The sequence below is a fragment of the Nymphaea colorata genome, chromosome 9 (assembly GCF_008831285.2).
Source record: "Nymphaea colorata isolate Beijing-Zhang1983 chromosome 9, ASM883128v2, whole genome shotgun sequence".
Lineage (NCBI taxonomy): Eukaryota > Viridiplantae > Streptophyta > Magnoliopsida > Nymphaeales > Nymphaeaceae > Nymphaea > Nymphaea colorata.
The window spans coordinates 3,577,411-3,601,758 of NC_045146.1; the positions used below are offsets into that span (position 1 = coordinate 3,577,411).

At 38.1% G+C, this 24,348-nt stretch overlaps 1 protein-coding gene across 2 annotated transcripts; it reads left to right on the plus strand.

Annotated features, from left to right (window-relative positions):
- The first annotated feature begins 8,811 nt into the window (after positions 1 to 8,811).
- LOC116261551 (uncharacterized) lies at positions 8,812 to 14,035 on the plus strand. Of its 2 annotated transcripts, XM_050079385.1 has the most exons (4): positions 8,812 to 9,680; positions 9,943 to 10,074; positions 13,186 to 13,255; positions 13,681 to 14,035. In XM_050079385.1, exon 1 carries the CDS (start codon positions 8,901 to 8,903, stop codon positions 9,675 to 9,677), a length of 777 nt encoding a protein of 258 aa, XP_049935342.1. In that variant the 5' UTR covers positions 8,812 to 8,900; the 3' UTR covers positions 9,678 to 9,680; positions 9,943 to 10,074; positions 13,186 to 13,255; positions 13,681 to 14,035. The 2 variants fall into 2 exon arrangements, with proteins under 2 accessions (XP_049935342.1, XP_049935341.1); XM_050079384.1 differs by lacking the exon at positions 9,943 to 10,074.
- The last annotated feature ends 10,313 nt before the right edge of the window (positions 14,036 to 24,348 follow it).

The following is a 24,348-nucleotide window of genomic DNA, read 5'->3' on the forward strand; positions in this document are numbered from 1 at the left end:
TTAAAAACAGTTGGTGAAAGCCAGTATGCCTCAACCTAGTGCAACTGAACAAAATCCTTACCCACAAATTTATTGGAGCAACAACCTGAAATGGCAAAATACCAGTCAAAATAAACACCTAAACCATCAATATGTTTGAAGGATTTTTAATTCTCACTAACTTTGTCACATTATCAATGTTGAAATGGATGCAAGTGACCAAGAAAGGAATAAGCTATCCCTTATCTATTACTTCCAATTTTTTTTCAGACCTATCAAAGTTTTGTCATAGCCCTCTTCAAATCAAGGAAAGTGTCGTAAAGACAAAGTGTTGGAGAGAATCCATGCCTTGAAAATGCATGCATTAGACAAAATCATAGTTAGTCCATTGCACCTTTACATGATGGAGTAAAGGTAGTTGGATGCAAATGGATTCACTAAAGCTAGAGCAGGTTAGTCTTTGTTTAATTATAGAACTAGAAATAGAGAATCCAATGGTCTTTATTTACTTATGGGACTCTTTATTATTTATAAGGCTATACGACCTTAAACAGTCTCCACACAGTTGGTTTTAAATATTTTCCTAGGCATTAAAAAAAAAAAAGCTCAATCTTTAGTAGATTACTTTGTGTTGTTAATTTGGTCTAATTTTTTTTTGGAAATTTTGGTTTATATGAATGATCTTGTTATGTAATGTGCTACATAAATCTACTCACATATCAATAATTTCATAAGCATGACAAAAGCTTACCTTTGAATTATTCAACTCCTCATTATTGGTGAGAAACTCATATATGTCACCTTATACAATACAAAATTATTGTTTTAAGTAGATTCATGTAGCACATTACTGTTAGCGTATGGGGATCGGGCCTATTCAGACCCGATCCATTCTCTTTATATCCACGCGCCTAAGGTCACTAAGCGGTGGCTTCCTTGTAATATTTTATATTTTTATGTACAAATCTGTTGTAACCTAATTAGGGTTACGTTTTAATGAAAGATTAAGGAACGCAGGGGCTGTGCTTGGCCGACTGTTCTTCCTTTCCTCCATCGTCCTCTCTTTCACTCTTTTACTCTTTCTTCTCTATTCTCAATCTATCAGATTTTCAGACGGAGAGACATGTTTATGTGAAGATTCTTACATGGTATCAGAGCCAGGTTACATCGTCCTCCGCTTTGTGCCCTAATTTTGCGTGATTTACCCTAATCGATTTTCCTAAATCGATTTGCCCTAATTTCTGTTGCTGCCCTAATTTTTGCCTCACGTCGTCTGCCCTAATCATATCTTTACAATCATGGATCAGTCGACTCCTTCTCTTCTATCCTCTAGCTTTATCTCCCAACTTATTTCTCAAAAACTGAATCATAGTAACTATTTGACTTGGAAATGTCAAATTGTTCCATTTATTAAAAGCCATAGACTCTATGGGCATGTCGATGGGACCACTGTGGCACCTCCAAAGTATATTATCCGTGAAGTGAAGAAGACCGTGGTGGGAGATGAAACTGCTGGGGCTTCGGCTGGGAGTGAAGTTCGAATTGAGTATGAGACTCTTACTGAAAACAATCCTGAATATGAACTTTGGCTGCCTCACGATCAGTCCCTTGTTGCGTATATTACTTCTACCTTGTCAGAGGAGGTATTAGGAAGCATTGATGATGATTTGACAGCCCTGGAGTTGTGGACTACCCTTGCCACAACATATTCTCAAGTATCTAAAGCACGATTTCTGCAATTAAGGAGGCAATTTCAGGATATAAAGCGTGGGACGCGTACAGTTTTGGAATACTTGAATGAAATAAAAAATGTAAGTGATCAGCTTGCTGCCATTGGACATCCCGTCAGCGATAAAGACAAGGTGCAACAAGCCTTGAGAGGCCTGGGAACAGAGTTTGACATTTTTTGCACAACTTTAGAAGTCCTACCCGTCCTTCCATCTTTTGAAGATCTGAAAGCTAAGTTATTTCAACACGAAGCTAGTCGTGTTCAGCGGCAGAATTTAATCCCTTGCAATAGCCACAATGTATTGATCACAGAGACACATGCACTGCAAGGGAATCGCACTCATCCTTGGACTTCTCAGAAGGAATGGAAAGAGGGATTCTTTCGACATCACCATACATGAATGCTACTTCTGCCACATCTAGAAGGGTTCCGACTTGCTTCTATTGCAACAAGAAAGGGCATGTAAAATCAGAATGTTGGCACAATCATCAGAACAAACATAATCAAGTCAGGCGTGAAAACAAAGCAGCCGCAGGGTCAGTTTTATAATCATCTGGCTCAAATCCAACATCAAATGTTTCAGCAGGCGTACAACAACTTCTCATGACAGCCTTATCTAAGCTCCACTTGAAGCAAAATGAGCAAGGAGAGTGGTATGTGGACTCTGGAGCAGTAGCCCATGTTACTGGTGACACAGGTAATCTCTCTAGTGTTTTCCCTTATTTAGATCAAGGTTCAGTTGTTACAAGAGATGGTTCCCATCATACAATATCACACGTTGGAAATGCACAAATATATATGGGCTCTTCTTTCATTCCATTAAAGAATGTCCTTGTCGTTCCAAGTGTCAAGAATAATATTATTTCAATATCCAAACTTATAGATGATACTCACTCTTCTGTTGAATTCACGCCATCTTTTGTTTATGTCAAGGATGCTCGAACCAAGAAGACATTCGCTGAGGGCACTCACAAAGGAAATATGTATGTCCTTGAAGAAGCTCCAAAGTTGTCAACACCTCACATCTCAGATTCATGTCTTCCAAGTCATAGTGAAGTCAATGTCGCAGAGTATAATAAGCCATCCATTTGGCATGGTCGATTGGCTCATTATAGTCAATCTTTTGTTCGAAGTCTTGTTATAGACGGGCTCTTAGATAAGTCCAGTCTGAGTTCAGTTAATGAGTCCAGCATGTGCTCGAGTTGTCATATTTGTAAGAGTCATGCCCTTCCCTTTCAGTTAATCAATAAAAGAGCTTCAAAAGTTTTTGATACTATATATTCCGATGTTTGGGGGCTTGCTCCAATTCCTTCTTCTTCTGGGAGTAGATACTATGTCATTTTTATTGATTCATATTCCCGCTATACTTGGATCCATTTCATGAAACACAAATCTGAAGTTTTCCGCTTGTTTACTCAATTTCATGCCTTGGTTCGAAATAAATATTCCAGTAATATTGTATATTTTCAATGTGATGGTGGTGGTGAATTTATTTCTAATGAATTTACTGAGTACCTGCTAGATAATGGGATCACTAGACAAATCTCATGTCCATATATACCTCAGTAAAATGGAATTGCTGAAAGGAAACATATGCATATTGTTGAAAGCGTGCTCAGCATGATGCATGACACAGACTTACCCATGACATTGTGGACCGAGGCTTTTCACACGGCTGTCCATGTTATAAACCGACTGCCATTGGCCTTGCTTGATGGAAAATCACCATTTTTTCTATTACATCAAGATCAACCAAGTTATGAGGAATTGCGTGTTTTTGGATGTGTGTGTTATGTGCATGTTGATGTTTCCTTACGAAACAAATTTCAAGATCGTGCTATTTTGTGCAGATTTATTGGGTATGCAGATAACTACAAGGGTTATAGGTGTTACAACCCTAAAACTGGGTGTGTATATATTTCACGGCATGTTGTTTTTTATGAAAGCAGGTTACAGGATCCCAAGGCTCCTCTTGTGACACTCAAGGACAAAAATGAGTTTTATGATACTTGGCTACATGCTGAAATCTTAAGACAAGGAGCGGAAATGTTAACTGAGCACAAGGTGCAAGATGTTAATGAGCCCGAGACAGTTGTAAGTAGTTCCTTGAAAAACACTACTTCTTTGGACAGCATGCCTTCATCTTCTCAGCCCAGTGGTCCACCTATGCATAATCGGTTCTCAGGCCTGGTGCATTCTAGGCGATCAGTTCCTACTGCAGCTCCACGCAAATCACAACGCGTGCGACATCCTATTGATAGATGGGTGAGCTATAACAACTTTTCTTTGGATTTTCAGCTATTCATGACAGAAGTCAGCAAAAAGGTGGAACCAAAATCTTATCTTCATGTGAGTAAGGAAAAATGTTGGGTTGAAGCTATGAATGAGGAAATGGCAGCCTTGCATGAATGTTAGACTTGGCAGATTGTCCCTCATCCAGCTGATAAAAATGTTGTGGGATCCAAATGAGTTTATAAACTGAAATATAAGCCAGATGGTAGCATTGATCCGCATAAAGCAAGACTTATCGTGCGCGGTTTCACTCAACAATATGGGGAAGATTATGATGAAACATTTAGTCTAGTCATCAAGATGGGAACAATCCGTGTGATTATTTCTCTTGCAGTCTCATATGGATGGCCTCTTTATCAGTTAGACGTCAAAAATGCCTTTCTTCATAGAATTCTTAAGGAAGAGGTATACATGGAGCAACCTCCCGGCTATACAACTCATGATCCTCAAAAATGGGTTTGCAAATTACACAAGTCTTTATATGGGTTGAAGCAAGCTTCTAGATCATGGTTTGATCGTTTTTCTCATCATATACAACAAGTTGGTTTTCTCCGAAGCTCTCTCAATCATTCTTTGTTTATCTATCATACTGGAGAAGCTACCACCTGGTTACTTATCTATGATGATGATAATGTTATAACTGGGAATTCTCCTTCACATATATCTTATGTTAAAGGTATGTTGAAGCAAGAATTCGAGATGAAGGATCTGTGCAAGCTACGATATTTTTTGGGTGTTGAACTTGACAGGACAAATGAAAGTTTAACTCTTACCCAACACAAGTATACAGGTATGACTAACTGCAAACTCATCACTACCCCTAGTGTTCTGAATACTAAATTGACTGCATTTGATGGAACTCCTACATACTCCAATCCTACATTCTATCACAACATTATTGGTATGTTACAATACCTTACTTTTACTCGCCCAGACATAGTATATGCTGTAAATCAAATTTCTCAGTTTATGCATGCACCCACTGAAGGACATATGGATGCCGCTAAGCGGATCCTACGATATCTCAAAGCTACTCTTGGGGATGGACTAGTTTACACAAAATGTCCAAATGTTTCTCTTTGACACAGCATATATACATATACTGATGCAAACTGGGCAGGCGATCCCGATGACCACCGATCAGTTTCAGGTTTCTGTCTCTTCCTTGATTCTAATCTCATTTGTTGGAGCAGTAAAAAGCAGTGTGCTGTTGCACGATCTAGCACTGAGGCAGAGTATAGAGCAATGGCTGCAGGGACGGCTGAAGCATCATGGTTACGTCATTTATTTGGAGAGCTCAATCTCACTATTGCTCGATCATCATTACTATGTGACAATCAGAGTGCAATAAAAATTGCTTTCAATCCCATTTGCATAATCGTATCAAGCATATAGAGGTTGATCAACACTTCATTCGTCAAAAAGTTGAAGAAGCCGAGATTTTGCCTACTTATATATCCACACATGCACAGATAGCTGATCTTTTTACCAAAGGTCTCACAGGGCAGCATTTTTGGGATTTGAAGAACAAGTTGTGCATGATCAAATCTAATGCACAACTTGAGGGGGGCTGTTAGCGTATGGGGATCGGGCCTATTCAGACCCGATCCATTCTCTTTATATCCACGCGCCTAAGGTCACTAAGCGGTGGCTTCCTTGTAATATTTTATATTTTTATGTACAAATCTGTTGTAACCTAATTAGGGTTACGTTTTAATGAAAGATTAAGGAACGCAGGGGCTGTGCTTGGCCGACTGTTCTTCCTTTCCTCCATCGTCCTCTCTTTCACTCTTTTACTCTTTCTTCTCTATTCTCAATCTATCAGATTTTCAGACGGAGAGACATGTTTATGTGAAGATTCTTACAATTACAAGACAACTCACATAATCTTAGATACCTCGTCAAAGGCAAGGAATGTTATTCAAGTTTCACAATAGATTAAAATTCGGTTCCTTGTGAGATCCAGATTGTGCAGCATGTCCACAAACTCAATACATAGTTAATATCTACTACACTTATGTTGGAGCCAATCCAATTTCTTAGAAGAGCAGGAATCGAGCTACTATGCCATGATCGACAAGTGAGTGAAAATATCATGTCATGCCAATGCAATATGTGAAGTTATTGGCTGAAAGAAATATTATTAGACTTTCAATTACCTCTTAAACAAAACCTTATTTTGAAAATCAAACAGCTCTCTATGTTGTTGTTAATATGACATTTCACAAGAAACATTATGTCGTTTGGAACCAGCTGCCAAAGGAGTCCTTAGAACATGACATATTCAATGCAATGATCAAGTTCCTGCCTTGGGATGAGAATCATTTTCTTATTTGGTTTGTAAACTGGGTGATAAATATCTTCACAAGGAAATGATAAGGAAAGTGGTTGTACATATGTGATTGAGATCAACATTATCTTAAATGAAGATATTCAATAGCGCAGAATCGATGAAAATTTATTATCATTAAATGTTGGATGTTGGCAACTCTAATAAACTTGTCTTTTATGAAAAGAATTATGTAATAATTGTTGTTTATTCTTCTCGTTATTCAACTATATCAAACATTTCTAAATGAAAGAAAAGGGAACATTAGTTTTAAAAGATCTTTGTCTGATAGCTCACAAGCACAAAGAAAAATATTCTCAATATCTATTTCCTCGAAGAGCAATATTAGAGTTGAAATAGAAAAGGAAAAGATTGAAGAAAAAAAAGAACCCTACTTTCAACCCCCAAAATTAACAAAGTCCTTGACAAAAAGAAGCTTAGGCACAACATGCAGAAATTGAAGGTTGAAAGAGAGAGAGAGAGCGAGAGAAAGAGAGGGTCACCATGGTGGGTGCTCATGCTCTGCCATATATAGGCTCTGCTTCCCTTCAAACACTAGAAGATGACAGTGGACACTCAAGAAGAATGACTAAGCTATGTTGGAGCCTTGTAGATCCTCTCGTTGTTCTACTCTATAAGAGGAGATGATGAATGTAGGTTTGTAAGACTGAGAGAGAGGGAAAGAGAAAGAGCCAACTTTACTTAAGTAAACTTGGTCTACAGAGATGAACTAAGTTAAAGTCCACCATACACATCACTAATAATGAATGGAAGTGAAAAGCAAAGCACTCCATTATGAAGCAATATTCTGAATTTGTTAGCAACAATACACGATTTAAGAGATGTTGCCCACCATGTAGGGGAAGAGATGGAGAGAATTATAAACAAAGTTACTAAGAATTCCAATAAAAAATTGGAACTCCAAAACCACACTATAACTAGTAACAGTTCAAAGAGCTAGGAAATGCATAGAGAAGATAAGAAGTAGAAAGCATTACTGAGATAAGCATATGTCAGGAGGAGAAAATTAAGTAAAGAAGAAGCAAAAGAACAAATTAAAAAAAAAATGTTGGCTAGCCTTTACCCCACCATTATTTGAATCCGCGAGCCAAAGGAAGTTGATATGCATCTCAAACATCTCAATCAAGAGGTTGGAAAAAAAAAAGCCCTCGGAGAGCCTTAGATTAGATGCATAGAGTCAGACATCTAAGAAGGTGAGGAGCACATCAGACTAGGGCACCAAGGCAACAACGGAGCAGTCTGCTCTTGTGGAGGATGCACAAGAGAGATTTGAAGCACAGACATGTGCATGAACCCGACGATACTGATGCATGGTACCTATGTGTTTAGTGATTGACGAGGTGATGGATTACATTGTTTCATCTAACAAGTGGATATTGAGCATTGAAGGTGGTTGTGTCATGAAACCTGCAAGGGAGGTGGAGAATCTTTGACAGTCAAAGTGTTCAAGAGGTCCTCCCACATAGTCAAATGCAAGGCTGATTGTTAACGGACAGGCTGAAGGAGTTGATAGAGGAGAGGACAGGGCATGATAGAATGGTTGATTGGAATCAGATACAAAGAAAACAAGCACTTGAATAGGACAAAAACAAGATAGATGAAAAACAATCTTAGTCCTTGATTTTTTATAAATCAATAATTGAGAGAAAAACAAGAAAAAATATGTGTGAACTAATACTATATAGCTGAAATGCTTCATCACCTTTCTCCCATTGTTTCCCTCTCAACCACAAATTTAGAAATGATCAAAGGTTGAAATTGTTTCTTATCTATTTATCATTTAAGTGCCTAGTACTTCTTTCTCTCTCTCTCTCTCTCTCTCTCTCTATATATATATATATATATATATATATATATATATGTGTGTGTGTGTGTGTCTTTGAATGATGTGCTCTGAAACCACGTGCATTGGCATTTCTTCACTTTAAATGATTTTTTCAGATGATTAAATAGCCAAAATAGTTTAATAATAATTATGGACTTCTATTGTTGTGAGTGTTTCGGTTGTTGGTGCTGTAAACTGATATTAGTGGCTGCTCGAGCAGCCGGCTAATTACAGTTCGTATATAAATGTCACTCGGTGATATGCTCCGAATATTGTGTGTTGGTATTTCTTCACTTCAAATCATGTTTTCATATGATTAAATAGCCGAAACAGTTTGGTAACAAATATGGACTTCTACATTAGTTCGAAGCTATAAAATGAAAATAAAAAGCATAAAGAACTCACATACTCACAATGCAACAAAATTTAATAGGAAAAAATCTCAACTTTCTTTTTAAAGTTATGATTTGCAATGAGAAGGTCAAGTTGAATCCGCACGTGGTCTTCAATTAAGGAAAACAAATATTGGAACATAAAGGGCACATCAAAACTTGCTAAACGACATTCAGTTATATATCACTTTTTTATTTAATAGGATAAAGTATTTTTTGCTGCATGGTCCCTTGAGGACAAAACTGGACAAAACTGCAAACAGTTAGCCTTTCCCTTCTCCCTCGCTCTCTCTCTCCCTCTCTCTGTCTCTCTCGCTCTGTGGCGGTGGGCTCATGAATCCCTCTTCCCAGGACTTGGAGCGGCTCTGGATCGAAGAGGTCCGCTACCTCCACTCTCTCTGGCGTGCCGGCCCTCCTCCAAACCGCACCAGAAACCCCAACCTTCGCCCCCTCGACGCTCCAGAGTTGAAGAAGGAGAAGAAGAGGAAGAAGAGGGAGGGAGGGGAGAATAATAAGGATGAAAAGGAGGAGTGTGGAGAGAACCCATCGACTAATTCCGGCGCTGAATGGCCAAAAAATCCCTCCCCACCTCATGTTCCTCCCGACGCCACCTGGGAGGAAGCTATCACCGCGACGGCCGCCCCATTGGTGCCGTCTGCGGAGGAGATCGCGACATTGGCCGCAGTCCGGTTGCAGCGGAGTGCTGCCAAGGCTTGCGAGGAGATCCTCGCGGTGAAGGACGAGGAAATGGGAGATGGAGATCAAGACGAAACAGAGAGGCTTGGAGAGGAGGAAGCGTTCTTGTTCTTCCTGGGTTTTTTCAGGAAGGAAGAGGAGGTAAGGAGGTACTATGAAGGGAACGCGGAGAAGGGGGACTTCTTCTGCCTCGTCTGTTTGGGTGTGGGAGAGAAGTTGTCGAGGAAATACTGCAGCTGCGTCGCGTTGGTTCAGCATGCCAACTCGGTGACGAAGACGAAGACCAGAGACGCTCACAAAGCGTACGGAAAGGCCATTTGCCGGGTTATGGGATGGGACTTTAGTCGGTTACCGAGCATCGTTCTGGATATGCAGGGGCCTCTTTGTCCTCCGGCGCCTCCAGTTTCGAGTTAACAGGTTCGGCTTTTCCTTTTGATGCTCTCTGTTCCTGTTTCTATTGAATCCACAGTACAATTTTCTTAATGTTGTTAGGCTGGTTAAGCCTACGTTCATGGTCCGCAACTTTCTCTAACTTTCTTGCTCCAACGAGAGGTAGAGGTTCCCTTAGATGACAAGGAGGCTATCTTGCTCCTGTATATATCCCTTGTTTTACATTTCGAAACAGTTAGACCAGATTTGGATTCGATGAAATTCTGATGGCTATTGTTATCTTTATCAGTTGCTGAATTTGGTGGGTTTCGATGCATAACTTATGATGGGCGTCATGGTGCATCACAATTTCCTCAACATTTGGACGAGCTGCTGCATTTGGATCATCATTTGAATTGTAGGAGGGAGCGACTGTGTACATGTATTGATATTTTCTGAAAAGAAGATAAGGCTTATTAAAGACCACATGTCTAGAAATAATAATCTCTTCAGACTTCAGAACAAGCCAAAAGTATCCTTTATGCGAACAATTATATCTTAAAAACGTACGACACTTAGATTTGTAATCAAGTTTATGATTGCGATATGAACAGAGACAGGGAGAATAAAGCATATCCAAAGACCTTTGAGAATGTATAGTCAGGTTTCCGATTATATAACTTTTCAAAGGGTGACTTATGATGGGGAACCAAAGTAGGAAGGTGATTGATCATATAAACAACACAGTACTGAAGGTATAGGTCCAAAATTTTGTAGGAATAGAAGCTGGACTTATTAGCTTAAACATGTGCTTGTTACATGATGACGGCTTTTTTCAACAGCTCCATTCTGTTGACCTTTGACGACATGAATTTTATGTTTAATACCACACTCCATTAAGAAAGTTTGGAAGTACTTTCTCAGCCCCCTTCATCAGTTTGGAAGTACTTCATTTTCCTCTCAAACATCTTTTCAGTGAGCACTAAAATGCTTGTTGAACATTAGATTTAGCACCAACCATATAAATGCACACACATTTAGGGAAAGCATCAACAAGAAGCACATAATATCAATATCTATCTGTACTAATGTTAAATGTAGGACCTGTACAACAAACATAGAGTTCCATGGTGCAGAAATATCATGTAACGACTTGTAAAATGGAAAAGGTTGACCTTTGCTTCATTGACAAAGCATAATAAACCTTAATAAAATGAGTCTACAATAAAGATACATCAAGCCATCAAGGTGATGAATCACATGATGCATTATGTGCAATGCTGAAGGACCAAGATGTTGATGCCATTGTTCTATATTCTCCCTGTTACCAATCAAGGCTGCCTTATTCTTGGAAGTTTTAAGTCGATAGAGTCGTCCTCACTCTTTCTTTGAAGAGGGTCTTTTGATCTGATCTTTCATAGAGCATTAATTGGGATGGAACTCAAATATGATCTGATTGTCTTTAATAAACTTATTCATAGATCGATTTGTGAAATATGTGGAAGGAGCAATATATCTTTCAGCTCACATTTTTGGTCTGTACTGGTGAAGCAAGAGGTGCCAATGTTTGTGAATGATCCAACCTGAACAGTTGCCGATTGTAACTGCATATGATGCATGGTACGAGGGGTTGTTTAAATCTTTTGTGACTGATATGTCATTCTCTAGTTTGAGATCCAACCAGCATCATCAATAACATTGGTTGAAGCATTGTAGACTTGGAGTTGAGGATCCACATTGTTATTTGAGTTAGAATCAGGCCGAGCACCATGGTTCTTAGTCATTTGACAACGCTCTTGAGCTTTGTAACCTGGTTTGTCACAGTACTGGCAAACATCCCATGGTTTATTTTGTTGCTGTTGACTGATGGTTGAGATAGTTCCTGTTGTTGCCATAGTTCCAGTTGTAACCATAATCTTGACTTGGATTCTGCTGTGTAGAGTGTAGAACAGGATCAAGAGACTGATTGGCAGATTCATCGTGATAAGAAATCTGTGATTCTTTGCTCAGCAACAACCCATGTAATTGGACAAGGGTAACAAGTTTAACTCTGGTGGTGAATGATGTTCTGAATGCATTATATTCAGCTGGAAGTCCTCTCAACACATGAAATAGCAGACTGTCTTTTCTAACAGGATGAGATGCCATTGCAAGCTTGTTTAATCGTTTTAAGTTTCTGACAATGCTCATTTATCATCCAATTTCCCCTTTTTAATAGTTTCAAGTTGCTTCTTGAGTTGCATAATACTTGAATGCGGGAGTGCAGCATATGTTTGCCACAAGAAATCCCAAACATGAAAAGTCCATTTCAAACCATCATTTTGGGAACGTATTGCTTCTGAAGGAGGAGATTATCTAGCTTCACAGAAGTTGGCTTTGTCTGAATCTGGATCAATGTACTTGTCTCATCTTTGCCCTTTTGATATTATTTAAGACAATGTTTTGATCCATCAATGAGGCCGTATAAATTGTCTGAATGAATCAATAGAGATAAACTGAGATTCCTGTAATAAATAGTTTTATGAATTTTGCTTAATATTCAAAAAGCATTGCAAATTTGAGGAAGCAGGCAGTAGAGGAAGGGTAACTGTGGAACTTAGCTGAGCTAAAGTGGACTCCGAAGCCATCTGAAACCTGATATTATGGATTTCATTGCCAACAGCAGGAACTCACTTGATGGTAAAACATGAGGTTGAACATGTAAGGCCTGAGTAAATCAGACACACTTTCTTCTTTAACAGCAACTCTGAAAGGCTTGAATCAGATCTAGCTCTGTGTGATAAAAAATTATAAAGACTGCACTTCCCCAACTTTCTATCTATCTCTCTTGCTTCAATGAGAGGTAGAGGTTACCTTAAGTAGCAAGGAGGTTATCTTGCTCGAATACACATCCCTTGGTTTGCAATTGGAAACAGTTAAATCAGATTTTGGATTCTATCGTATCTTGATGGCTGCTGTTATCCTTATCAATTGCTGCATTTGATGGGTATCAGTGTGCATCACAGTCTCCTTAGGATTTGGGCTTGTTGCATTTGGATTCAAATTTGGGGTATCTTGAAAGAACTTTCATTTTTAACAGGGGAAATTTATTCATGAATCATGATGCATTTTTTCAGTTTTACCAAATCCCATTGATTGAAACACACACAGAAGGCCATTTGTTTGCGATTGCTGACCTAGGTAACTTGATTCCATATTTTCCTTATGATACTAACTAGAACAATGGCGAAAACTTACATGGGAATTGTGCTGAATCTCCAGACCTGCTTCAGAATAAGACAGCAGCCAACTAAATCCAAGTTTCTTTGATCATAGTGGTATTGATGTATGGCTTTTTAAGTGACTAATGAATGGTGAATTTGATCTATTATGGTTTTATTTTGTGTGCACTTATTTTATGCATATTGTATCTTTTCTCTGTAGGAGATAGAGCAAATCTTTGATAAAATATCGATTTGTTTTCTCTTCTTTTGGTTTGTGCACAATGCAAGCTTCATCTATCAGATTCAGCTACTAACTAATGAAAACCTTTTTTAATTAACTCATATACTAGGTCACATTAGCCGAAGGTGTTGCTATGAATCGACAGGAACCTCTTTCCTCAGTGCTTGCTGCTTCTTGAGGTAATATCAAACAAGGTCTCAGGCTAAGACAGAGATGATTTTTTAGATGGATCTTTTTGCTGTTTTGGTTTACCATGAAGAAGACAAACGTCCATCTTGCTTATATTTTTTAACTTTAGTAGCTGCGGCTTTCTGTCACCATTGTATAGATTTGGCCATGAAGGGCAATTTTTGGTAATTTTTAGATGTGAATGCGACTTAATGCAATTTGATTTTAATCTGCAAACTTGTGCATCCACAATTGCATCCCTTCATTTGTGAGAAAATCTGTTCTCCTGAAATCTAAATGTAGCTTCCTGTTTTGCTCAATACCATGTTTTGGGTAAGAATGCAAATTTGCTGTTTTGCCAACTACAACTTTTATTTTCTTTTGGCATGTTCATGGATGGGTTTTAATATGTCTAGATATTATCGTTGTGAATCAGATCATTGGATGAACCACAAATATAATGACTTGGACTATTCAAACTTGTTAGAGGCCTTCCGTATATTGGGACTTTCATAAGAACGAGTAAAGTTGCCATAAAGTTCATCTTGTCAGAATTAGAAGTGGACATATTATTTGAAGTGACTATGATGAAGATGATGGTGAAACATCCCTTGGCATTTCAAGCTACTATTTTGAGAAGCCTTTTGTTTAAAAGTTCTCTTATATTGTAACTGATAATCTGAACCCCCTTTCTATTACCTTCTATAAGCTTTGGTTTATGTAACATGGGCCATGAACTATGATGATTCAGTCATGATAGAATTGATGCAGTAAAGCTGGTTTTCCTCTTATCTGTGAAGCGACAGGCACCTATAGCTAAAGTTGAGACCAGATGGTGGGGCTTTGACTAGCATTATACAAAACGATAAATATCGCAATATTAACGAAAAAATGAGAATAAACAAAAAAAGTGAAAACTCGCATTTTTTAGAAAAAATAGAGAAACATTTTGATTGTCCTTGCTTCCCTTTTCTTTGTTTTTCTCTTTGTTTACACTATTATCATGATAGATGCATATTTAAATTTAAGTGAAATTATTCGGCATCATTTTTATCATCTTTTAAAACGTTATTTTCATCATTTTGTCTAGTTTTTTAATGTATTCTTATTAGTTTTCATGTATTTTGTTTCTACCTAATTTTTAGATTTTTTTCACTTTCCCAAGATTTTCCTGAGAATAGCAACTTTGCCGGGAAAGTAACCAAGAAAAATTTTGCCATTAAAAACCCAAGAACTATATTTGCGAGAATGGTTTGTAATCAGTTCCATTTGAGATCCCAATTGAAGGTTTTCATGTAACTTCCATTGTAGAGATCAATTTCTAGTTGCTTAATTTATTCCATTCAGAACTCGGAAATCTTGTATACCTCTTATACTTCCTCCTGTGTGACCCTTTTCTTTAAAAAAGCACTTCTTTCTGTGAGCTGCTTTGTTTTTTAATGGCAAGTCTAGTTCCATTTTATCGTTTTCATACTGGCACTGACCACCTTTTATTATTCTGGTTTTGACATGTCAGTGATAGAGGTTCTGCTTAGCTCCGGCTAAACAGAAAAGTTGGAATTTGATGCCATAGCTCCACTACTAAAAAAAATAGTTTTTGCATCTTGATTACCTTTGGAACTAAGCTGGGTTCAAACGCGGTCACATTCAATTGATCTGAAAGGCAATCTGTTCAAACAAAATGGATCGAGTTAGCTGATATTCCAATATAAGCATGCAAAATGACATCCATGCACATGCAGGGGAGGACAACAAGCGCGTTGAGCAATGTCAAAGAATGAAAAGAACGATACTTTGTGTTGAGCTACCAGTGGGTTGGTTACATTAGGTAGGACGCAGTCAGACCTACAGCTGAGTTATTTACATGCATATTGGTATTGTATGAGTTTATCTGAATGATTTGAAACTTACTGGATATCTTAGATACCTTGAAGCTAAAGTAAAAGCGTATTGTTTCAAGGGCACCCAGGAAACTAAACTTCAAAGTTTAAAACTTGAATGTTTAAATAACAAGAAGATAAAGATAATGAGATGATACGTTTCTGTTTTTTTTTTTTTGTTGCAAAAATATAAAGGAACAATCGTATTTGTTTAAAGCACGAAAAAAACATTTACATGCTTAAAAATTATCAGTCAAGAGAAATAATGGAAATATCATAATCTCGCAATATATTCATTTTTAATTATATTAGGATATGTTTCCTATGTATTTGATTGGCTTCCTAATGGCGAGATAATGTGCCAGGATACTTATGTTGCAGATATTCATAGTCTACGAGTAAAAGTTTGGTTGCATAAATTCTCTAAAAACATTCTTTGGACACATTAAATTAAATGTTCTAATAATTGTTGTCAAAACCATGCTAGGAGGTGCAGAGAGGGCCAAGACCCTCTATTTAGTGGTCTGGCTGCATCTACGTCCACGCCTTCAAGGCTTTTAGGCCCTTGTCCTCGTTCTTTCATCCTGTTATTTTCTTTTTTCCCTTTTTTCAATTCTCCTTTTCCTTCCTCCTTTCTTCTTCTTTTTTGTTTTTCTCTTTCTGAAAGTACGTTTTAGATATTATTTAGTTTTTTTTTGGGTATTTTGTGTCACATTTTCTTGTGCATTAGATAAATACAGGATGCTTTGTGTTTCTCTTTGTTGTGTTTTTTTTTCCTTCCTCTTCTTTTTTATTCTAAGGGAAAAATCTGGTACACCTTTTATTTTTGTGTTTTCATGTGCATGTGTGTCTAAACACCTATATATTTACCTTATGTCTGTGTTTGATTAATTTTTGTTTTTGAATTAAGAAAAAGGACATACGCCTATGCTTGCCTCAAGGGTTGGTGTTGCACCTCAAATACTTTTCCCAATATTGGTTAGTGTAGCTGGCCGGGCTGACAAGCTAGTGAGAGTTCGGTCACCAGTCGATTCTCATGGACTTATGCTTCTAGGGTGGGACGTTAATAGGGTGGGAGTGATACCAACCTGAAGGGAAATTATCTCCACTCCAAACCCTGATGCAACCTTGACCCCAGGGAGAGAAGGAGTTGGCTTTTGCTGGGCCAGTGGGATATTCCTCATGCTCATCCTTAATGGTATCACTAGAAGAGTAAATTTTCAATTTCACCAAATCTCGGAATATGGATTCATCAGGTTGGGGTCAATCTGGCTCGAAGCCAAAGTTTGTCCATTGTGGACAATGATAAATATGAGATTTTATTTTCTTGTTTAAGTAATATATTTCTCCTAGATAAAATCTTAAAGTTCTTCTTTTCCTAATCGAAGTCGAGTATACATTTTTCACAATTTTCTGCAGTTTTTCTTCGCATTCCTGTCTCTGATTTTGTTAGATTTTCTCCCCGTTTCCCTTTTTCAGGACTAAACCTCTATAGTTTTATTCTGAAATCTGCTGATCTTGGCAAATATCCGAAAGGCTAGACATTCCTGGAACCTAACCGTCTAAGATTTTGAATGCCTTTAACATGGTTTTGTGTTCTGCTCACCATAAAGATTCAGTTCCCAAAATCTGTTGTTTACGGTGCAAGTTAAAATGATTTGGAGTAAGATTTGTCTTTACTTTCTCTCAACTTTGAAAGTAAAATTTAGAAGTTAATGTCTCCCTTCTTAAGTTGCTTTAAGAAAACCAAAATGTAAGTGACGAGGGTCCAAGCTATATGTGGTGAAATGTAAGATGTACCTTGCTACGATTGTTTGTGCATTGGTTTTGTTACTTTTATTTAGAAAATTTACAAAATCTTTGCCTAATTTTGATGCAATTAAAATCAACTAGCTGAAGTTTTAGTAATTATAACTAGCTGTTTTAGTTTATAAAATGATTCGGAACTAGACTTTTCGTAGATGTTGACAGATAAAAAAAAAAAGTTAGGAGAGGCACAAATACCCTAAAAAAGCCGAACCCCCCTGCTCTTTCTCCTCGCCCTAAGGGAAGAGAAGTACACCCATCAATTAGAGTAACTTGCATCTATTGCTTGTAGTGTAGAGGAGTAGCGCCCATAGGAATTGAACTCTTGACCAGACTTTCACTGGCCCACCAATAAGACCGGTATACTACTTTTGTTTTCTATAGGGGACCACATTTTCTTAATAAGGGTCAGACTTTTCATGACACAAACCCTGTCACCTAGGTGCCATGTGTGCAAACGCGAATGTTGCAAGTTTAAAAAAACTTGGTTAGAGGTGCAGTGAGACAATGTGTGTGTGTATATATTGTTAAATACTTTTAGAAGTTGATTAGAGATTTTCTGAAATTTTAGAAAGTTGGAAGGGTCCACTTTATTGTTTTCTTATTTCTAGTGGACTAATTTTGTAAAGTTCTTAATACCCTAATCTCTTTTAATATGAGTTAGGGTTACGTGAATGAGAATGAGTATGTTCCTTTCTCTCTCTCTCTCTCTCTCTCTCTCGTCCCTTTCTACCTCCCATATTGAACATGGTATCAGAGTGACGGCCCTAGGGATTTAGAGTTCCACGCTCCTTCCCTCCCTTCCTCCTTTCTCATCTTTCCCGACAACTAGGGTTTCACGTCTGAAATCACTGCTGATTACAAAAGGAGCAAGCAAACTGGTTGGTGAAAAGGGGTTAATCACGTTTAACATGTAGAGACGTGATTAGCACCCTGATGTTGCTGATTGAAGACGTTGAGTTGTAGAAAAAAAAAACAAATCTGATGTCATTGTGTGTGTTGCTTCCGTGGAAGAAGGTCAGGCCATCGACAAAGGTGTGCTGATCTGCTTGGTTGGGTGTTGCCTCGTGGATCTTCACATTTAGAGGTATGTTTTATTGGCAGCGTTGAAATCATATGGAGGGGGAGCATCGTTGAAGTCAAGTGGTGTAGACTGGTTTCAAATTTCTTTTTGGGCAGCATCGTTGGAGTCAAGATTAGTTTCAGTTTGCCTCGTTTTCCAGCATAGTTGACGTTGAGTGGAGCTGTCCAACCTATGCATGCTTGCTGCCTAATATCTATATCTAATATTGCTGCTTGATATCTACATCTGACAGTTGCTATCTATGCCTGAACTAGCCTGCTATTCTCTGGTTGCATTCATATTGTTGCACGTTTGGTTGTGTTCATCTTATTGCATTTCCTTGTTGGCTATGATCCACGTATTCTATAATTTTACTATGGCTGACAGCAGTAGGTCAGAAGGGCCTAATGAATATAAGATGGTGGGGAACTCCTTCTCCTATGGAACCACAATCAAACTTGATGGTTCAAATTATGAAATTTGGTCGAGGGTATTTACGATGTCGGTGGCTGGTCATAGGAAGAAATATATTCTTGACGAAGATGAACCTCTTGAGAAAAAATGAATATATGCTACTTGGGAATAACATTGTGATGTCGTGGATCATGAACAGTATAGAGTCTTGTATCGCTCCAACGATTGCATACTACTCCAAAGCTAGAGATATGTGGTCTTTCCTGAAGAAGACATATTTACATGCTACTAATGTTATTAAGATCTTGCAGTTGGAAGAAGAACTTTGTAACATACGGCAAGTTGATCAAGACCTACCACAATATTTTGCTACGTTGACGACTGCATATGAGCGGTTAAAAGCTCTTCATCCACCATGCAAGCACTGCTATGCATCTCATTTTGAAATTGGTATGGTGGCAAAGTTTCTACCTGGGTTATCTTCAAAGTACTCTGTGGCAAAGTCTCAAATCCTCACAGGTCTTCCAGACTTAACAAACACATATAATAGGCTGAGTCATCTTACTGTCACCCTTTCTCAGCCTACACATGACACACCAGTCTCTGCACTTGTGATATCAGGAGGAAGGGGTCATAGATCTTTTGCTGGCACGAGAGGTGGCATAGGTCGTGGTGGAGGACGCGACAGATTTCAGTGCTCTTATTGTGGCAAGTTGGGTCATTTAGAGGATCGATGTTGGGACAAACATCTTCATCTTCGTTCTACTGGGTCATCAGGGCGTGGTGGAGAGAGAATCATTATAGGAAAGGGGCCTTCTTCGTTTAATGCACCTTCCTCACAGGCTACAACTTCTATGGTTGAGTCGGCTTTCACTGTTGGTGCCCCTGCCATTGACCCAGGTATGATATGGATGATCGACTCAGGAGCTTCCAGGCATTGTTGTAATCAGTCACATATGTTTCTACCATTAACCAGGTTCACTACACCACAGCATGTAAGTTTGGCTGATGGCAAATTGTCACCAATTCTGGGCAGCAGGGATATCTACGTCACATCTTTGGGCACCATTACCCATGTGTTATATGCTCCTAAATTTCCTGTTAATTTGTTATCTGTTAAGCAATTGGCTAGAGGCTTACAGTGTAAAATCATTTTTTATCCTGGTTCATGTTCTTTTTAGGACTTACAAACTGAGAAGACGATTGGTGGTGGCCATGAATGGGAGGGACTCTACTTTCTCTCTACCCCAGTCAATGTCGCTGCATCATCATTCACATCGAAGCCAACTCCTTTGCAATGGCATCTCAAACTGGGTCATCCCTCTGTGTCCAAACTTCGTCGCATGTTTTCAGATATTCATGCATCAGAGTCTTTCCTATGTGAAGCATGCCAGTTAGGCAAGCATACACGTAGTAGTCTTCCCTCGAGTCAGAGTCTATCTAGTAAGACTCCTTTTCATTTACTTCATGTTGATGTTTGGGGGTCAAGTCGAGTTTCTTTTCGTCCACGTTTCTAGTATTACCTTGTTTTGGTTGATGATTTTACCAGAGTCAGTTGGGTATTTTTGTTACGGGAAAGGTCTGAAGTCATTTGTATTCTTCAGAAATTTATCAAGGAAATAAAAACTCAGTTTGATTCTATTGTCAAAAATATTCGCACTGACAATGCTCTTGAATTTAAATCTTTTGTTCTACTTCAATTTGATGTTGATCATGAGATTCGACCATAATATACATGTCCCCACATGTCTCAACAAAATGGTGTCGTGGAACGTAAACATCGTCAGCTTCTAAATGTGGCTCGCACCCTCATGTTACACACTCATATGCCCGCCTACTTTTGAGGTGATGCTATTCTTACAACTTGCTATCTCACTAACTGATTGCCCTCGTCTGCCATTCAGGAATGCATCTCATCCAATTACTATACCCAGATCGACCATGATTTCATATACCTCCCAAAGTATTTGGATGCACCTGCTTTGCACACATTTTAGGCCCAACTAAAAACAAACTTGCTGCCCAGGCTATTAAATGTATGTTCATTGGTTATTCTGTCAATCAAAAAGGGTATCAGTGTTTTGATCCCCAGACCAAGAAAGAGATGTCGGTGCGGATGTTACATTCTTTGAGTCTCGTCCATATTTTTCCACTTCGTGTTCTACCATGTCTGAGCATCCAGTTTCTATTCCTCTTCCTATTCCCCTAATTTCACTTGAGTCTTTGCCTTCTTCTCCATTGTTGTCTTGTGATCGTTTCCATGATCCTCCACTTGTCTACACTCGTCGTCAAAGTCCCTATCCTAACTGTCCACCAACATCTTCTCATGAGGTAAGTTCCACTGGTAAGACTGACTCAGGTAGAAATGATGACTTCTATGCAGATGATCTACCAATCGCCATTCGCAAGGGCCGACAACAGTGCACCATGCATCCAATCTCTAACTCTATTTCTATGAATCATTTGAGTACAAGTTTGGTGCAGTTTGATCGAGCTATGTCTAGTCACACTATCTCATCATCTCACCACCAAGCCTTGTTAGATTTTCGGTGGAAACAGCCTATGTAGGAGGAAATGGATGTTCTTCTCTCTCAAGAGACTTGGGACTTGGTGGATCCCCCACTAGATTGTGATGTTGTTAGCTCCAAATGGGTATTCACTATCAAATATCATTCTGATGGTTTCGTTGAGCGTTTCAAAGCACGCCTTGTTGCAAAAGGTTATACACAGACTTATGGGGTTGACTTCTTTGAGACGTTTTCATCAATGGCAAGATTAAGTACTATTCGCCTAATTATCTCTCTCGCAGTTCAACAGAATTGGCCTCTTTCCCAACTTGATGTGAAAAATGCATTCATATATGGTGATTTCTCTGAAATGGTTTATATGCAACAACCACCTGGTTTTGAACGTCAGGGGAAGTGTTCCAAGGTATGCAAACTCAAAAAGGCTATCTATGGACTTAAACAAAGTCTCCGCGCATGGTTTCATAAGCTAAGTGAGATTCTATCTAAGTGTGGTTTTCAAAGATCCCAACTTGATCATTCATTGTTTATCAAGCGCAGTGCAGATGGTATAGTGATATTGATTGTATATGTTGATAACATTGTTATCACATGGGAAAATAATCAAGAGATAGCTAAGACAAAGGAGTTTCTACTGAAACACTTTGTCACAAAAAACCTTGATCAACTCCATTATTTTCTTGGTATTGAAGTTGCTCGTAGTAGTAAATTGGTTGTGATGTCTCAGAGGAAATATGTTTTTGATCTTTTGCAGGAAACATGATTATTGGGGGGCCAAACCTGTGACACTTCCTATGAATCCTTGGATTCATATTCATGATGATGAATCAGAGACTTTTGACTCTAGATCTTACAGATCTCTGATCGAGAAACTTTTATATTTGACTATCACTCGTCCAGACATTAGCTTTGCTGTGAATAAGCTAAGTCAATTCATGGAAAAACTTCAAAAAGGTCATTGAGATGCTGCCTTAATGGTGATAAAATACTTGAAATCAGCCCCTGGAAAGGGGTTATGGTTCAAAAGGGGAGAAAGTGTGGACATAGTATCACATAGTGATGTTGATTATGCAGGGTCAGTAGATGACAGAAGATCTACTATAGGTTTTTGAGTCTTTATTGGAGGGAATCTTATTTCTTGGAGAAGCAAGAAACAAAATGTGGTTGTTAGATCTAGTACTGAGTCTGAGTATAGAGCTATGGCCCAAACTGCGGCCGAAATATCTTGGGTCAAACCTGTGCTTCTAGAATTGGGGATTTCAGTGAACCTCCCAATGAAGATGTATTGTGATAACAGAGCAGCAACCTATATTGCAAATAACTTTGTTTTTCATGAGATGACAAAACACATTGAAGTGGATTGTCATTATGTTTGAGACTTGGTACAAGGAGTCATTAATACTATTCATGTCTCTTCTGAAGATCAAGCAGCTGACATGTTTACTAAGGTGCTTCCCATCAGTGATTTCTTGAGAGGATGTAACAAGCTGAGCATGATTGATATCTATGCTCCAGCTTGAGGGGGAGTGTTAAATACTTTTAGAAGTTGATTAGAGGTTTTCTGAAATTTTAGAAAGTTGGAAGGGTCTACTTTATTGTTTTCTTATTTTTAGTGGACTAATTTTGTAAAGTTCTTAATACCCTAACCTCTTTTAATATGAGTTAGGGTTACGTGAATGAGAATGAGTATGTTTCCTTTCTCTCTCTCTCTCTCTCTCTCATCCCTTTCTGCCTCCCATAGTGAACATATATATATATATATATATATATATATATATATATAATCTTGAAATCAAGTAGCTACTTCCATGGCCTTTTTTTAATTTTGAGAGACTAAAAACCATCTCAAATGATGCATTGCGTGGCTAAAAACTGCGATCAATTACCATCAACCCATGCATTATTTGTGATAGTTTTTAGCATCAATTTTTTAAAAAAAAAAAAACCATAGAACGAGACACTTCCTTTCATGACTAATTACTTATACCAAAAAAAAACCATCCAACCATAGAGGTCGGCCGGCTGATTTCAGTTCGTATATATATTATCATTCTAATGATCTATTGATTATTCAATGAAAAACATCATCTTGTTCCATAATAATGAGGTAAGAAAGCTTTCAGTTTCAGTTCATATCTTGAAGTGCTCATCTCTTGGGCTGGTGATCTGTTTCATGCTCAGTGACGTGCTTGTGTGATCCCTTGGAAGAAGTCTTGTTTTCTCTCCTCTTTTTGTTTCACATGGTAGAAAAAAATTTCACCCCATCTCTTCCCCAAAGCTCGCTACTATCAATCTTCCAGCATCTATTGTTAAGGGCTTTGTGGCTTTATTAAGGGAATGGAAATAGAATCAAGAGTACCTCTTACTAAGCAAGTGAATGCAAGTGAATGCTATTACTTTGAAGATAAATAGGAGAACTTGAACTACCAGTTATGAGAGAAAGTTATGTATCCACTGTTTTAAAAAACTATAAACCATTACCAACGTTTTGTGGGTAAAGACATTTACCAAGTTGTTTGGCAAATGGAATACTTTGAAAGTGTTACATAAATCTTTCCCAATTTTTTGGAACAGATTTATGGACACCTATTTTTAGTGTTCCGTGAATCTACTTAAATATTTTGGTGGAACATTTGCTGAGTACTCCACTTGTCAGACAGCCTTTTAATGATGGGTTCTAAATATTTAATGAGCCGGTAACATCCAGCAGCCAGCTGATTTCAATACATCGCATTAACATATGATAAAAGTGTCCATTTTGCTAAACATAAATTAACAAAATTATATGCATATTGTAGAGAAATGTATTGGCTCACAAATTTCACCTTCAAAATATGCATCAAGGTCATACGACCATTCTAAACAGTCGGAAGCCATTACCCAAAAAGATGAAATTGCTGTGAAATCTAGCTGACATAATCTTCATGATATTGTCCTTAAACAAAACAAATGCAAGACTTGAACAAAACAAATGCAAGAAAAACAATTTTAGTCCAAATTTGATGATATGGAAACTTCCCTCGCTTGTAGAAGAAGTAATTGTCAATATCTGAATTTCTGACTAAACTTGTGAAAAAAAAAAGTAAACTTTGAGTTCCTGATCAGATCAAAGTGATAGCATTTTTGCTGCTTCATGGACAGGTTCAAATATGAGGTTTCATATACCTCCTAATTTAAGAGAAAATTATGAAGGAAACAACAAGTTTGCTTGTTACCATTACTCTGAAGCTGGATAACATAATATGCCTAGGTGTCCAAAGCTAAGAAAAGTAGAAAGAAGGTTGTAAAGGTAGAGGCCTGTCTAGAATGAATAGATGAAACAAAAGCCTTAATTTCGGAAAACATAGATGAAAAAATTTACATAAAATCCCAAAAAAAAAAAAAAAGTAAATTGGTAACTCATGTGGGTCTAGTTT